The sequence below is a fragment of the Vanellus vanellus genome (assembly GCF_965231255.1).
Source record: "Vanellus vanellus genome assembly, chromosome: 13".
Classification (NCBI taxonomy): domain Eukaryota; kingdom Metazoa; phylum Chordata; class Aves; order Charadriiformes; family Charadriidae; genus Vanellus; species Vanellus vanellus.
The window spans coordinates 8,813,061-8,829,505 of NC_138918.1; the positions used below are offsets into that span (position 1 = coordinate 8,813,061).

The window sequence follows — 16,445 nt, forward strand, 5'->3', positions numbered from 1 at the left end:
AAAGCACACTGAGATTATGAAAAATATTAGGTAAGTGCTAATAGGGAGTTCTGCAGTTTGCGTGGGAAATCAGTGCTCTAAGGTAGCGTTCCCATTGTTTTATCATGGAGTCTGAGTAATGGAGCTGAAGTGCGAATCAGCATGAATGAGATGAGAAGCCTGGACAGTTGGGGGCAAAGGAGCAAGCGTCTTCAGTTCTGGTGGTGAGAAACCTGTCTAGCAAACATGTGGTTGGCTCCTGATTTGGACAAGTTTTGATTAGTATTTTCAAAGTTCAAAATAACTACTCATCATCTCCATACACAAGAATGGAGCATATAGGTGCTGCTGATCCTGTAGGCAAACATGAGTTCAACAGCACAAATTAAAGAAGGATATGTTCACTAAACAGGTGCTACCAACACTCAGCAAACAGTGTAGAGAGCCAGCAAGTACAGAGCGCTTTAAATCTATTTAGATACAGCTTTGAATATTTTGGGTTGTCTCCACCTGCCTTGATGTAATATATGCTCATGTTTCTTAAAGCGGGTGAGAAGCGTCTCGTTCGCTTGTGTCATGTGCTGGGAGTTAGTGCTTTGTGGGTTGTTACCAACTCTACCAGAATGATCCACTAAGGTACATGCTGCGTTCTCCAGAAGAAACAGTCTGTTTGAAATAGAGATTTAAATCTTGTCTGGCAATGAATGAGCTTCAGTTCTTCAACAGTAGTTCACGCACAATAGTGTCAGACTTTTTGTAGATTTTTACCTCGTGTAGATGAGACCAAAATTCAAACCAATGGGGTTCTTGCATGTCAGGTAACCCAGTAAAGAAAGAGATGTGGAAAGTAGGAGATTATACATTTTTAATCATAGAATTCTCTTGAGTGCTAGATGATGATGTTGAATAATCCTAGTTTTAACCTTGTGAGAGGTCTTGTCTTCCCTTGGTAGTTGCAAGGTTGGAAGTTATTTTAGCCTGCTGTTGGACTCTGCCTGAGTTATATGTCCAGTTCTATATCATAGAATCATAGAATGGTTAGAGTTGGAAGGGACCTTAAAGATCATCTAGTTCCACCCCCCCTGCCATGGGCAGGGACACCTCCCACTAGACCAGGTTGCTCAAAGTCCCATACAACCTGGCCTTGAACACCTCCAGGGATGGGACATCCACAGCTTCTCTGGGCAACCAGTTCCTGTGTCTCACCACCCTTGGAGTAAAGAATTTCTTCCTAATATCTAATCTAAATCTACTCTCTTTCAGTTTAAAATGATTACCCCTCATCCTGTCACTACACTCCCTGATAAAAGAGTCCCTCTCCAGCTTTCCTGTAGCCCTCTTTAGGTACTGGAAGGGCTATACGGTCTCCCTGGAGCCTTCTCTTCTTCAGGCTGAACAACCCCAACTCTCTCATCCTGTCTTCATAGGAGAGGTGCTCCAGCGCCCTGATGTCCCTCCTGTGGACTCAGTCCAGATTAAAGCCTAGAGTGTTCAAGGTCCTGGCAAGCATCTTTATTCTCCTGCAACATGGACCTCAAAAAGTGTTTGCTCTGTTAAACCACCGATTAGCCTCCTGTGCCACTCCTCCAAGCACTAGTTTTGGCCTTGGTAGTGCAGGACTGTCCTGAGAGCGTCTGGCTAAACAGGCTTGCTTAAGTTCTCGGTTGCAAAGCAATTTTGTTACTGTGGCTGAAAGCTTACTCCTTGTTGAAGTCCCTCCAGGCCCTTAACAAGGTACAAACAAGTATGTTCCCCCAAGGAACACACCTGTGCACTTTGTAGAGCAGAGAATAATTAGCAGTCTGTGGACAGCAAGTACTGTAATGGGAGTCCAGAACATTCCACAAGGAAGATCATGGTAAAACATCAGACTGGGAGTTACCAATGCCATCCATGTTGCAAAGACGAGAGACAGATGCACCAAAGGACCTGATGGCACTGAAACAGAGAGTTGTGGAGAAGTCTGGTGGCTTTGTCTGTGTGGAAGCTCTGTAACTTGCAGCTTTGCAAACTCACCGTGTAGAGACATGCAGAGCAGACAACTTTTACGTATAAACAGAAGTATGGATGCTGGGGAGCCAAGGACAAGAACATAAGTCCAAATGTACAGGTACCTCACAGGATAGATGGAGTTGTTTGCTGAGTAACCACTCAAACATTTGCTGTTGGAGTGTTTGAAGTGGACCTTAAGGTCTCTGGCCCAGATATGCTATGAGACTTCTCAGCTGTATCAAGGATGGAACATAATACTGTAGCCCAGTCCAGGGCCTCCTCTTTCTTTTGTATGCTTTTTACAATGAGTAAAGAATACGTACAGTCTGCGTGTGTGGTTCAGAGATGGTTGCTGCTGTGTAGATTATTTGAAATACCGGCAGACTGAAAGACACTGTAGAAGGTTCAGCTGTTGCTTTTGCTCTGTGCATGTTACCAGCACCTTGCCAGTTGAACTTTCTGATGATTTTGTCTCTCTAGAATTTCCTTTCTCAAGAGAGAAACGGGTTCAGTTGCTGCTTCTTCCAAACCATCATCCACTCCGTAGCATTCAGAATGGGGAAACAGCCATTAGGATGAGACAAATACATCCACATGCTACCGGTTATTGAGAAGGTCTGGGAAGGAGATTGCATTGCTCTGTTAGTGAGGTCACACCTCATGACCTAATACTTCTTCCAAACTCTTGTTCCCTGTTGTCTGGCTTAAGGTCAGGAATTTCTAGGTTGTGGAGTTATGTGTCCTTTCTGTGCAGCTTACTGTACATTATGTGAACGATGCAACCTCTAATCTACAGCTGTTGCGGTGGAGTTTTCCCTGTCTGTAGAGTTCACAAGTTGATTACTCTGTTGATGGACATCAGACTCCAGATCATAGTATGTGGAAGGCACGGGATGGAAATCCTGTTACTCTGGGCAAATGGATACTTGCGTGCCTGGGACCAGCTGCAGAAAAAGCTGAATGGATGGCAGTGCTGGCATGTGTCCTCCCCACCTCCGAGGGCATAGTGTGTGTGGTGTGAAAGCTGGGCTAGCGACTTAAAGTTGTACGTGCCCAACTGCTCTGGCATGAGCTACCTTTACAGGAGAACTCTTGAGTTTTAAGCTGAATGTGACACCCATTTATTTCCCTTTCAGCCTGATAAATGAATTTCACAGTTAACTATGCAATGCTCTTAGGAAATACCTCACAATGAAATTTCACAACTGGCCTCTTCCAACTGCAATTCCTTTAGCTTTGGAGTGGTTTTGGAGTTTCATCTTGTAAGATGTTGTGAAATCAACTTCTTTACTTGGAACCAACCTCTGTGGTGATGGTCACTGAAAGATATTTCAGGTCATCTTTTACTGGGTTGCAGCTTTGTTTTCGGAAAGGTTGAATCAGGCTGATCTCCTTGTTACAGCGTAGGATAGGGAAGCAAAGGTCAAGAGTACTAAGTGAGAGCATAGTTTCCTTATATACCTTTTTGCTTTCCAGGTCCATAATGTTCATGGAGCATTCAATGCCTTGGAGGGAGCAGACAAACTCAGCTCAAATCGTATGTATTCTTGGTGATTACAGGTCTTAGCCACTCTCTGCAAGAGGGAAAACAGGGCCGTTCATGCAACACTGGTGTATCCAGAAGCCTTTAATCTGCTTCTTTAACCAAAATGATCCAGACATTGCTGACTGACATTTCCATTTTCTCCAGTACCATAGAGAAGTCTTAGCCCAAAAGGTCCGTTGCAGCCCTCCTGCAACCTGGATGTTGTCTCCAGCTCTATTATGACTGTTATGACCAACTCAGAGTTACTAAGTTTTTTATCCATATCCTATTCCTGTAGCTTCCCTTAGCTGCTGTCACCACCACCAGAACTTTTCCTTGTCCTTGTGTTGCAAGTTAGCTCTCACCTATAAGTTCTATCCTGTGGCTGGAAGGATAGACATTTTTATGACCAGCAACACAAAAAGAAATTTCCAGTGCATGCTACAATCCAGCATAGTTTTTCCCCTTCAAGTGTTCAGGCTCCCTCAGGATATGTCTTGTCCACTTCTGGGAACAAAATTTCTATGGCTGTTCCTGAAGCTAGACAATTGTGGGTTTGTTGTATTTTTTTTTCTCTCCAAGAGCCAAATGTCATTGTTACACTTGGCCAAAGGATCCTGCAGAGAAATCATTTAGACTTCTGGTTTAGAAGTGCTTCAGAAGACAAGAAATGGCACAAGCCATTTAAATAATGAAAAAAATGAATTAGTAATTGTTAAGCAGCTGTAGGAGAAGGAAGAAGAGAAAGAAAGAAAGATGGGCACACAAGGAATGGGACTACACAGCTTGTGATATCTCAGTGTTTTCTGTCAAAAGAAGCTCAGTGAGCTGCAGCTCTAACCTTAGCTCTTTCTTGATTTAACCACGATAGCTTTTTGTGGTGCTGATAAGTCTTATCATTTACAGCTGCAAGCAGTTAGGAAGGTCCAAGTGGCCCAAACTCATCTCCGTGGGTTGTGGTGCTACAGAAGTCTTAGAATGGTGGGCAGGGTCTGGTGTCATCTGAGTACCTTATAAAGTTTTGTACAAAGGACATGGACGTAGGATGTGTAATTGTCACTTTGTCACAGAACCCGAAATAAAAGGAGGGAAATACCTTTTCTGTGACTTACTTGGTTTAGTTGATTTCACACGTATACTTTGAAATGTTATGTAGCTGTGATTCCTTTCTCTGAATGCTAACTTATACTTTCCTTTTCTTTCCTTTCCTGACTGCAGCTCTTGCATCTCATGATTACATATTGAAGATAGTCCCAACGGTGTATGAAGACATGAGCGGCAAGCAGCGATACTCATACCAATATACTGTAGCAAATAAGGTAAAGAAGCAAGTAATTCTCAGAGAAGCTCCCCATTGCAGCCCAGTGGATGCATGGAGGATCTTCAGCCATCATTCCTCCTCCCTCTTGCTCCTCTGCTTTGCAGCCACGTACAGTGGTTTGTAGGTGAGCAGTAGCCTCTGCTGGGAGAAGGAGGAACTGAAGCCCTTCAGAGCTGGCCTTCCTGTTGCTCCTGGTGCTGGCGTTTACCAGGGTTGGGATTGTGAGGGCTTGTCAGAGCAGTTGGTGGTGTTGTTTTAATTCTAGAGAAAGGTATTCTTACTCCCATACGTCAGTTTAACTGGTCTAAATTTCTGTAAATTGTGTGGAAGGTTTTTACATGCTGCAGGAGCTCTTGTGATTTGTGTCAAGATGCATCTGCATGGAAACTGCAATCCAGCTGAACATACAAAACAGCACTTACACATGGTTTTATTAATAAAACAGTCTCAGTTGTGATGCATGTGTCAGACAAATAAGTTAGCAGAGTTTTTATCTTTTTACAAACGTTGATTTCGGATAGTAAGCCACTGAACCCGCAACAGCAAATACATACTGGTTGACTATTTCTCAGTCCCTACTTTATTCTAGTGGATTATGATAGTTATTGTAACTTTATAATTCTTAAATTAATTTACATTAAATGTGAAGATATTTGTATTTTAATAATACAATCTAATTACTGCTAGTTTGCCATAACTGAGAATCAAGCATGCACTGTCACGGACTAGTTCTCAGGTTAACGTTCCTGTCTAGTGACTTTTGGGCTTGCTTGTACAGTGTGTCCCAACGATTTGGATGTCTCCCTCTATTCAGATTACAATGTATTTGTTCTGCTTAATGTCACAACTGTTCTGATAAGACTGTTGCGACGCAAGTTCTGAAAGTAATTTGGAAAATAGACAGCAGGAGCGTTTGACACTTCTGTGAGCATGGTTGCAGACTGGGGCGTTTGGCCAAGACTGACTCATTAGGGCAGGATTGCTGGTGGGGAAAAGGGGAGAGGAAGGAAAAAATGAGGTCAGTTCTGTCAAAACTGAAGTGCAGAGAAACAGTGCTGCCTCTGCGTTTTCTTCTCATTAAAAACAAAAGTTCTCTTATTGGTGCTTTAGTCCTTGACTCTCGTACTGATCGGTAGGGAACAGAAATCGGAAGGCAACGGAATAGTCTGGAACAGATTGACTACTATGAAGCGATGAATAGAGTCTTAAGTCTGGACTGTCTGTCCCCTCTCGCCTTTACCTCCTGGACCCTCTGTTTCCTCACTTCCCCAGATAGCCACTGTCACAAGATATGCTGCAGAATTTCTGCAATAAAAGCCTGAAAATATTGTGACTAGGGACATCAGCCACTTTCTGCTTCTCTCGTCATCCATGAAAAAAAAAACCTAAATAGTGAGAAACTTGGGATTTATGTGATATTAATGGAGATGCTGTTTCACTAGCTCCCTCTGAGCTCACAGAGAGTAAGATTATCTTTTTTTGTGTCGTGCTCACGGGTGTCCTATTGCTTGTTCTTTCCTCATCTTTCTGAAGTATTTGAGGTTGTCTTTGCCTCTGTGTGAAGGAGAATTAAAACAGAAGAGGTCATCTGAGTTGGCAGGCATGTTGTAGGGCTAAAGGAGGGAAGAGCAGCTGCGTAAAGAGGCAGTGTGTGCCATGCTGGTGGCTCGCATCGGATTGTGGAGTCCCCAGCCTGCTTTTCTTTGATTTTTCTTCAGTCTGTCAAGATAAATGTCCTGATCCTTGAAAACTGACATATATTTCCACTGAGAGCACAGAAAAAATATTAACTCAAAAAGATGTGACTTTTGATACTAAGTTGATGTTAGTATGTGTTCTACATTGGCATTGTGCAGTATGTCTTGTTGGGGTGCTGTCCTGTGGCTGATTGATTGCACTGTACCTGTTATTAAATAAATGAATTAAAGGAGATTATCGCTAGCAATCTGAAGATGTCTCTCCCAAACCATCTTGGAATGTTTTTTGAACCTTTGCCAATGTTTTTACATATACATTTTCATTTTGGCTTTCAGCATGATTTTTAAACATGGCTTAAACATGGCTCTGCGTGATTCATGGGTGGGCAAAGCATTCACATTGATGGTCCCAATGCGAAGGGGGCCTTACAGAGGGGAGCTGCTGCTTGCTATGCTGAGTGCGTGGGCAAGAAGGGATTTTCAGGTTCTTTCAAACTCAATTCCATTTATTTGATGAATATCCCAGTATACGACTTACATACTGGCAGTAGAAAAACTTCACCTGCAATGACTTAGCGACTGCTTGTATGTAAATAGAGCAGATCTAAGCTAGAGAAATCAATGACAGCCTTTCTGTTTACTTCTAACTTTGAATGAGAGTAAGCACCGTCACTCTCTGTTGCCAGCTATATCATTATCAGACTGTAAAGAACTTATTTTCCTATTTGATAAGGGCGGGGGGTGGGCAGTCATAAAGAAATTAACTGTTTGCTTCTTTCAATCTGATCATTAGTACAAAACAGTGGAGTAAGGGCCAGATCCACAGAAGCAGTTTTATTGCAGACACTTTACCTGAAATGAGATTGCTCACGTTTTTTGCCATTTTTCCCCCACTTTCTTTTCTAGGAGTATGTAGCCTACAGTCACACTGGCCGCATTATCCCAGCGATCTGGTTTCGTTACGATTTGAGCCCCATCACAGTGAAATACACAGAGAGGCGACAGCCTTTGTACAGGTTTATCACATCGGTGAGTTACTCTAAACCTCTAATTCTCCTTTCTCCTGCCAGCATTTCATTTCTCTTCTGAGCCTTTCTTGTCCAGAAGAATTGAATTTCTGCTTCAGAGCACTGTGACATGATTGAAATAAAGCAGTACGTTACTGCAATTGTGCTGAAGTATAAGTGAGGTAACTGGTAAGCCCTATGCTCTGACAATTTGATTTAATAGCTAGGCACCAGAAGAAAGAAAATTATCCTCTTCCAGAAGTGCCAAACTCTGTCTAGGCAGGACGGGCACTATTGCAGCATGTCAGAAACTTGGAAGCAAAACTAATGTGGTGTGCAGTAAAGCATGCTGCAATAAACCGTCTCTCTAATGATGAGGTCTAACTTGCAGAGAATGCAGGGCAGTTGTTTTACTCAGTGCTGCTGCTGGGCTTAATATGGGTATGCCAGTTCCAGGCATTTACTCCTGGGAAGTGGAGAAGAGCTGCATTATCAAATTCCAGTGATGTTTTCCTGACAAGTTATGTTTTGATCTATCCAGATAGCATCCTGCAGTACTGCTAGTTAGGCAAAGAGTTATTTAAAGATCTTCCAGATCTTAAAAAAAAATGTGTCCTGAGGGTGCTGGCTTAAAATTTAAGTTGCAGTCTGATGTGCCAGTGAGGCATGGTAGAATGTGAGGTAGTTGGTAAATTGGCTGGAATGAAGACCTTGGATTTTGATTTTTAAACTGTTTGAATATTTTAATTGGAAGTAACATAAACAGTGTGGCTATGTTGCACTTAAAGGTTTTGATTTTGCAGCTTCTGATAAACAAGTTCCCTCACTTAACTTTAGAAATGCGTGTGATCTCTTGGATACACAAATACCAAGAGAAGGGGACTTGAAGCAAAATCTAAATCTTGTGGTTTAAGACCTTCTCTTCGTAGCACATCTGTTTGGTTTCAAAACATAATCCTAAAAAAGGTCAAATCAGAATTTTATGACTTGGCATCTCGTACTGCCTCTACTTTCCCTAACAGTATGCTCTCATAGGTTTCTTACGCATCTTGTTGGGGGTGAGAGTGTGGAGGTGTTTTTAATGGGAAACGGTGTTTGGAAATGATTGATAACTGGTATTATTCTTTGTCATATCCGTTGCTAGCATTGATTTACTGCTGATACGCCATTGTATGCATATAAATAGGATCTTTGTTGAATTTGATGCCATGCTTCAGAGTTTACGTAAGGAGTCCTCAGGAGGGGCTTTCCTCACTGGTTGCCACAATGATCTTTTTGGATTTGAGATGGCCCCAGCTAGAATTTTGCCCCATCCTGTCTGTAAAGTTAGCCAGGCACGTGCTGGCTGCTAGACTGCTGAAGGAGAGTTTTACGATTTGATTTTTGTCTACTTTGTTTGGTGTTATAAATGGCTATAGTCTCAAGCAGCTCACCTGGGGCCATTGCAATTGAACATCCTTCCTATGGAGACATGTGGATGACACTGATATCTGCGGGGGCTCTTACGCAGTACGTCAGACAGGTGTGCCAGACCTTTGTCAGACGTGGCTGACTTAGAGGCAGTTCCTTGTTACAGATGCTATATTGTGGCTATCGGTCTGGACCATCTGGCCCTGGTACAGGTGACCTGCTCTTGCTCTCATTTAGGCTAGCAATCTTTTACAGTAGGGCAGCCTTGGCTACGCTTAGAGCTTTACAGTGTTCAAGGTGGCATTGAAAAGGCTGGAGGGGGGGAGCAGTGCTGTAGAGGATCAAAGCACCTTTTGTCCTAGGTTTCCTTGCCCTGTTTTGATGACGTGATCTGTTCCATTGTCCTTTCCACTGCTTTAGCCCCTTCCTGTATCTCCAGCGTGGCCTTTTGCATCACAGTTGCTCTGGAGACCAGTTAGTGATGATCAGCACTGGGCTGAGGTCCAGACAGAGATTGTGCTGGGGCATCTGGAGTCATTGCCGAGTGGGGCTGGCCATGGAAAGCATCAGCTTTTTCTGAGCAGCAGCTGCTTAATTTAAAAACCACAAGAGAGGCTCTGGGGTAGGGGGGATATCACCTGCAACTCCTTTGAGTGAGCAGATTGTTTACTAGGGCAACCTTGTGGTTTTCAGTAAATTTAAATCTGTCCCGGGGATGGGGGAGGATCCCGTGGGCTTGAAAGACACTTTAGAGGGGAAATAGTGTTGGAGGAAAGGCTACACTGTGGAGGGATGATCCCATGTGGAGAGATCAGATGAGAGAAGGGGTGTTGGCTGTTCAGCAGAGTGCCAAAGGAATCTGATTCTGCTGCTGGGAAGGTTATCTGATGCTCTTTGTTAGTAATGAGTTTTTCCCCAAAAAACTTCCCTGCTGTTAAGAGCAGCATTATAGCACTATAGCAGGGTTCCCAGGTCTTCTGTGTTCCCAACGGGCCCACTCTAACTCATGCCTGCTCCTTGGGGTTTTGTGGGATGAAGAGTTATCGTAATTTTCTGTACCATGTGAGAGGTGCTTCCTGTGCGGGACAAAAGGCATTGGTTTAGCATAGATTTTACTTTACATGTCATGCTTCAAAAAATTCAGTGCTAAGTAAGATTTTGCATTGCCTGTGGGTCACTACTGCCACTGTCACTGTGCTGCAAATTTGCCATGGGATCTGGGGTTAACTGCAAACGCTTGGCATAGTGTTAAACACAGTAGGTTTTGCCTGTTAAACTCTACTGCTTAAAATCAAGGCATCTCCCCATAAAGAGAAGCCATTCATGGCCTTGTGGTCGAGGTTATGGAGCAAGGGGAAAAGTTTCACTGCTGAAAATTTATGAGTTCCTGTAAGTGGCGAAACTGAGAGAAGGTTTTATCATGAGGTCAGTCTAGGGGCTGGGAGGGGAGAGCAGGCAGAAGACAAGCCAAAGTTCTGCTGAAACATTCAAACTCAAAGAAAATAGTTTTTTTCCTAATATGAGCGGACTCGTCTGCCCTCTAGGTGTGAAAAAATTAAACTGGAAATAATGGAGAGGAAAACAGTTGCAAGGAGAATTATTTCAGACATGGGACCTGTTACCAACCTGTATCATAGACTCAGTCCTGTGGCGTTTCTAAAACCAAGGCAGTGTTGCTCTACAAGATGTGCTGCAGGTCAGCCAGAAATCTCTGGGTGGGATTCTGCAGCTTACCTTACTAGACCTGAGGGTCCTACTGGTCCCCTCTGTCCTTAAAAGTAATTTTCAGATTTTAAGACATCCCAGAGGTCCACAGTCACATATCTGACACTTGCCTTTCTGTCATCCTGCTTGCAGCCTTGCCTCCTCTTAAATATTCGCGTGTGTTCTCCTTTAGACTTCGGCCTGCATCCCAGCTGCTATCCTATAATCATATTCTGTTCAAAACCCTCGTGTGTACCCCATATTGCATGGTCTCTCACTGCTGTAATTATTACACTTCTATATTTCTTTTCCCAACCTTTAATGGTTGGGCCTGAGTCGAACTGTAACCTCGTGGAGCCAAATGCAGATCATTTCCAGTTGAAAACTCCATTAAATATAAATAAGTGCTTGATGCCTAACTTCCTTCAGAGCTGCTAAGGAGCAACACTCCGTACGTATTACAACTGTGATGCCAGAGAAGCACGGTGGTACAGCTTCTGTGCTGACTTAGAGACCAACCCTGGCGCTGCCTGGTTTTTTGTCACAGCGAAAGAAGAGGGCTGTGTGCGTGCTTGGAGGCAGGCTCCAAGCGAATGCCAGGTGTGTGTGACTCAGAAACACTCAGCAGTACAGAGCTGCGCAGATGAATATATATTTTTTTTCTATTCCCCACCCCCTTGCACTGCTGCACTGAAATCAGATTTTCCTACCATATGATGCAAAATCTTAGTGTTGGACGGGTTTTCTGTTTGTCGTGTAACATCTCCTGTCAGCTGAGCTGCCGTGGACTGAAATAACTCAACTCCATTGCGGTCATTTTCCCTGAAAAGTCACCCTGCGTCATGCTCCGAGGGATAGCAAGGAGGGGGGCACAGGGGGCAGGAGCTGGACGTGTCCCCTAAAAATACTAACTTTGCCTCAGGGTGGTGCTCTGTTTTTTTGAAGCCTTTATCTGCTGGAATGTCCTGCAAAAGCTGTGTTTACTGCAGCTCCTCGTTTCACTGAGCTCACTCAACACATGTATCCCGATTATAAATACGCGTGTAAATGAGTGCTTTATTTCTTGCCGCCTTCGCTCCCCGTTAATGAACTCTTTGCTCTGTTGCCCCTGCTGACTCCCTGCCGAGCGGAGCGCTGCTGCTGTTACCTTACTCTTTGGTCTGTAACTTTGCCCATAGAGCGTAGTGCTGCGTGGGAGAAGAGACGCGGCACTGTAGGTCTAGTGTGTCAGTTGTATCGCACTTCCCTGATACCCTCCTATGTTGGCTTACTGATTTGGGGTTCCTTTCTCTCTCTTGGCTTCTAGCTCACAGCAAAATCCCCCATTTCCTGGCAGGCCCTTCTCTCAGGAGATAAGCTCTGTATCTTGTCCCCTTCTCGCTGACCCGGTGTCTCTTATTCTCAGAGCCACCTAATCCTACGCAATGTAAAAGGCCAAATTAAAAGAGCATCGCAGTTATGAAGTAAAAAATGTGGGAGTTAGGAAATGCCAGGTCCTATGCAATTATAACTTGGCTGTTAAACGTTATTAGGTTACAGTATTGTGTATCATACTTTCCATGTGAACCCTGCCTTGCGCAGTGCGCGGGGTGGCGTGGCACCTTGTGAGCAGCATTTCTTCCCATCCTACGGTGTCTGACTGCTGCCTGGTTACTAGCAGGTGGTTTGTATTAACCCGGTCCCGGGTACACGTCGTATGTTTCCACAAGGACTCTGAGGCGGCTATTGTCATGGTGTTGAACCCTTCAAATGTGTTTTCCATCGCGGTTTCCCTGGGAGGCAAGTTTGGCGTTGTGCCCATTTCATAGACAAGGGAATTGAAGCAGGGTGTTGCAAAGTCTGTAACCCGTGCCCCCTGATTTTGGGTGCTCCAAGCCAAGTTACCTTTGGTTTGACATGTCAGAATACTTTTGCGTTTTTCTAGCACTCGAGAACTGAAGGGGGCTGTTACACTAATCAGATTAATTTTTTCCCTAACTCTGTTCATGAAAATGATTGTGTGTTTTTACTGGTGTTTAAATAATTCAACCCGCGGCATCTTGCATGGAAAACTTCGGCCCACAAAGAGTTAAGTTGGCAGTGCTTTTGTAAGCAGCCCTTGTAATGGAAAGTGTTAGACAGACTTAGCTGTAGGTGTCACTGGTAGCTAGGTTTCTCTGTTAGTCACTGTCCTTCACATGCTCTTTAAGTGTCTTTTGCCTGTTTGCAAATGCTGTATCTTGTGAAATAAGGAAAAGACTACAAGGCTGTGGTATTTATAATAGAGAACAGTAGCAGGAAGATATGAGCAACAGAGCTTCTAGAAAGCTTCGCTAGGTGTTCAGCCCAGAAAGGAACAGCATTCATGCTGTAGGCTCCTAGGAGCTGGGATTTACGATTGGTTAAGGGTATGATGAGTTCAGGATAGCACTAAGTTATTCCACTGTAGGGAATGGTTTTCCTGAGTGATTGTCATGCAATTACATCCCCGGTACTGTTACCCAGTTCTTACTATGCTTCCAGAAAATACTCCGGCAGTAGGCAGTAATATCCCTCCCCCTAGTTTCAAGCTGCGTAAAAGTTTCCCTCATCGCTGACAAACCTGTTTCCTCTCTCTGTACATTTCAGATATGTGCCATCATTGGAGGAACATTTACTGTAGCTGGGATCCTCGACTCCTGCATTTTCACAGCATCAGAGGCCTGGAAGAAGATCCAGCTGGGGAAAATGCAGTAGCTCTGAAACTCCTCCCTAGTCTCCAAGGACAGGAGCAAAGATTGAGAAATCTACCACTACCTGTTTTTGTCTTTATTTTCTATTTGATTGAATCAGTAAGTTTTTCTCTAATCAGGCTATTCAGTGAAGATGTCTTCAACAAATCAAAGAAATCTCCGTGCATTTCAGAGCTCTGAGAGTGAAAAATCAATGGAATCAGGGCGCGGATTTCGATTCTCTCTCCCCCAGAAAGAGAGGTTGAAATGCCATATATGAAATACACTGTCAGATCTAAGTAAGGATGACGGTCTGTTCTCTGAGAGGTTCCTATGGCAGTGTACAAACTAGGTAGTAGATTGCAAAGAGTTGAGCTGTCTTGTGGCACTTTTTGGAATTCTGTTGGGTTTGCATGATTAGACAATCGACTTTTGTATAAGGAAAAATTATACATTAGGAAGAAATTCCACCCATGGTGCCAAAAAGGCGATGTATCTGTTGGTGAGGAATGGAAAGTGTTAGTCCCTGTAGCAAACTTTAGAGTCAGAGGGCAGAAATACCATCAAGAAATGTTTTGTGCTTTTATTGAAAGCTCTTTTGTTCAGATATGACCTTTCTAATGAAATGAGCAAACAAGAAGAAGCAGCCTTCCCCCAGCTACCTTTTCCTGGGTAATCTGTGATCCAGGCAGCGGAGGGCCTTTCTTTTACTCTGGATGTAAAAGCGGTTTAATTTCTTCCCAGAAACTGAATATCCAGTCTTGTGTTTACAGGTGGCATGAAGTAAAAACCAAACTGAGCAACACAGTTTTATGTGGCCTTTGCTTTGAAAGGGAATAGTTGTCTTTACAGCATTAGCTTTTATTCTTTCTTGTGTCTTTTAAACACAGACCACCCAACAGTCTGGATTCTGCACTTCTCCTTTATTATTGTTGTTGTTGTTATTTTGAAAAGGGGTTGTATATTCTGTGTGTTCAGAAGATTGGTGCAGTCTTCTGGGTGGATGATGAGCACAGCTTACTGTCTTGCTTTGTGCGTGTATATTGAATACACCTGTCAAACACAGGAAGTCTGTCTTTTCAGGGTTTAAGGTGCCTCCCTTTTCCTTTAAAATTCAGTCAGACATCTTTTCTGAGCCCCAGACTGACACTGTTCACCCACAGGTACACCACTAGCGGGGCAGGCATTCCCACAAGCTGCCCCCCGCTACCAGTTTTGTTTTATTCCTTAAAATGGTACCTGAGCTTCCATACCCATTCATTCAAGCCTCGTCTTCTGGGGCCTCCAATAAATGGAGGCGTGAGGGGAAAACTACTGCCAGGTGTGGCTTGCGTGTAAGGGCAGACATGAGTTCACTAAAATTAGACCAATACCCACCAGCGCATTTTCCATAGCCTCCTAAATGTTTCTTGAGTAGTAACAGTCTCTGCATGCTTTGTAAATGTCTGAGCTGAGGATACACAAATCCTAAGTGTTCCATGGTGGATAAAAATCATAAAATAAAAATCTTTAACTCAATCAATGCTGTAAATTCTGACGGGTGCAGGATTTCTCTTGGATAGTGTCCACTGCCCACTGCCCTTTCCTGGAAGCGAAAGTATCCAACCATTATGCTGTAATAATATGAATCTTTGAATATTCAGTGTTAATGCTAGAGTCAGGTGCATTTCAAAAGTATTCCTAATACGTGTCTGTTGAAATTGTCTCATTGCTTTGGAAGTAGGGAAGGTAGCCAGTTTTATCCACACACCAAAAAGAAGCAGCCAACCGCCCTTCCCCTGCCGTCCTTTGCCCTGTAGTGACTTGGGACACATTACAGCATTGGGATTTTTACCCTGTTCTTATTATGGACTGATTGCTATTGCTTTAGGTGTAAACTGGATTGTGTAACTTCCTGTATCTGTTAATGTATGGATAGATTTTATACATTTTTTTTTCCATTTACAAAAATCAACTTGAAAATGAGATGCTTGTCTTCATTTCGGTGTGTGCGTCTGCGTGCCTGTGAGCGGTACCCACTGGATGGTGGCGGCTGCCCGGTGGGAGCCGGGATTTTCCATTGCAATTGCTTCTCTTGCTGGCTGAAGGATTTCCCCTAATCCACTGTGACCAGCTGTATCTTACAGCAAAAATGCCCTAGTTTTTTCCTCTTGAATTTCTTGAGTCTTTGCTCACAGCTTGTGAACCCAGTGGATTACAAGGATGCAATTTTTAATATCTTAGTAGTGCATCCTTCTCCTGAGCTGTGCAAGAGAAGATCTTTGTAGCACGGTGGATTGTACTGTTAATTTTCTGAGATTTCTTCCCTGGTACAATTTCTTCGACACAAATGAGCAAAGCTGGTTGCCGATTCCTTGTGTCCCCCAGCGTGTTATCTCTGCCCTTCTCCCCATCCTTTGTCTGAATTAAACACTGCCTTCTGTGCAGTCCAGGCCAGTTCTCTAAACCAGACCAGTGAAATTGTTTGGCTTTGTTTGGAAATAACAGATGCGTACATCACTGTGCCTACTTTCTCTGCCAAAATGTCCACTGCAGTAACCTAATAAATCACATTTTTTTGCTAGATGTGGAAACCAAAATTTACTCAAGTTCTGGCAAAACTCTGCTGAAGAAATAGTCCGCACCTTAGTTCTCTAAACCAGGTCTAAGCCTTTGAGTACTGCCAAGGCAAGGCTACCTTCTGGGTCTGCTGTACGTTGTGGCGAGCGTGCCCTTCGGACGTGGCTGGCTCGGGTCGCGTAATGATGCTGCGTCGTGCGTTTACAGAAGAATCTGCTCTTCATCTGTCCAAATGTGAAAGCGAGGTAGTGAAAGCTGTACAGCAGTCCTGCCCGTGCATACATGTCTCATTAGATTTCACTTTTCTTTTCAAACCCTTTCTAGAGACAAAATGAGCTTAGTTTTTAAACATCAACGCAATCAAAAAATATTTCAAGCCATAGTGGAAGGAAAACCATCGATCGTAAGTGTGCATCCATATTCCTGACTTTGCTCTTTCAAGTCAGTATTTTGACAGAAGTATTTGTAGTTTTCCAAGAAAGACATCCCTGTAGGAAGTAAAATATTTAGAACTTGTATATATTCCAGTTTAAGTACGTCCCTCTAAAGCTGCGCTCCATC

General features: G+C 43.5%; 1 protein-coding gene across 1 annotated transcript in view; it reads left to right on the plus strand.

Annotated features, from left to right (window-relative positions):
* Positions 1–15,940, plus strand: part of ERGIC1 (endoplasmic reticulum-golgi intermediate compartment 1) — a 60,866-nt gene extending 44,926 nt beyond the window's left edge. Inside the window, exons 7-10 of the mRNA XM_082489952.1 lie at positions 3,448–3,508; positions 4,715–4,815; positions 7,421–7,543; positions 13,243–15,940. Of these exons, the coding sequence (XP_082346078.1) occupies positions 3,448–3,508; positions 4,715–4,815; positions 7,421–7,543; positions 13,243–13,350 (393 nt within the window). The 3' untranslated portion in view covers positions 13,351–15,940. The remainder of the gene's footprint in view (positions 1–3,447; positions 3,509–4,714; positions 4,816–7,420; positions 7,544–13,242) is intronic.
* The last annotated feature ends 505 nt before the right edge of the window (positions 15,941–16,445 follow it).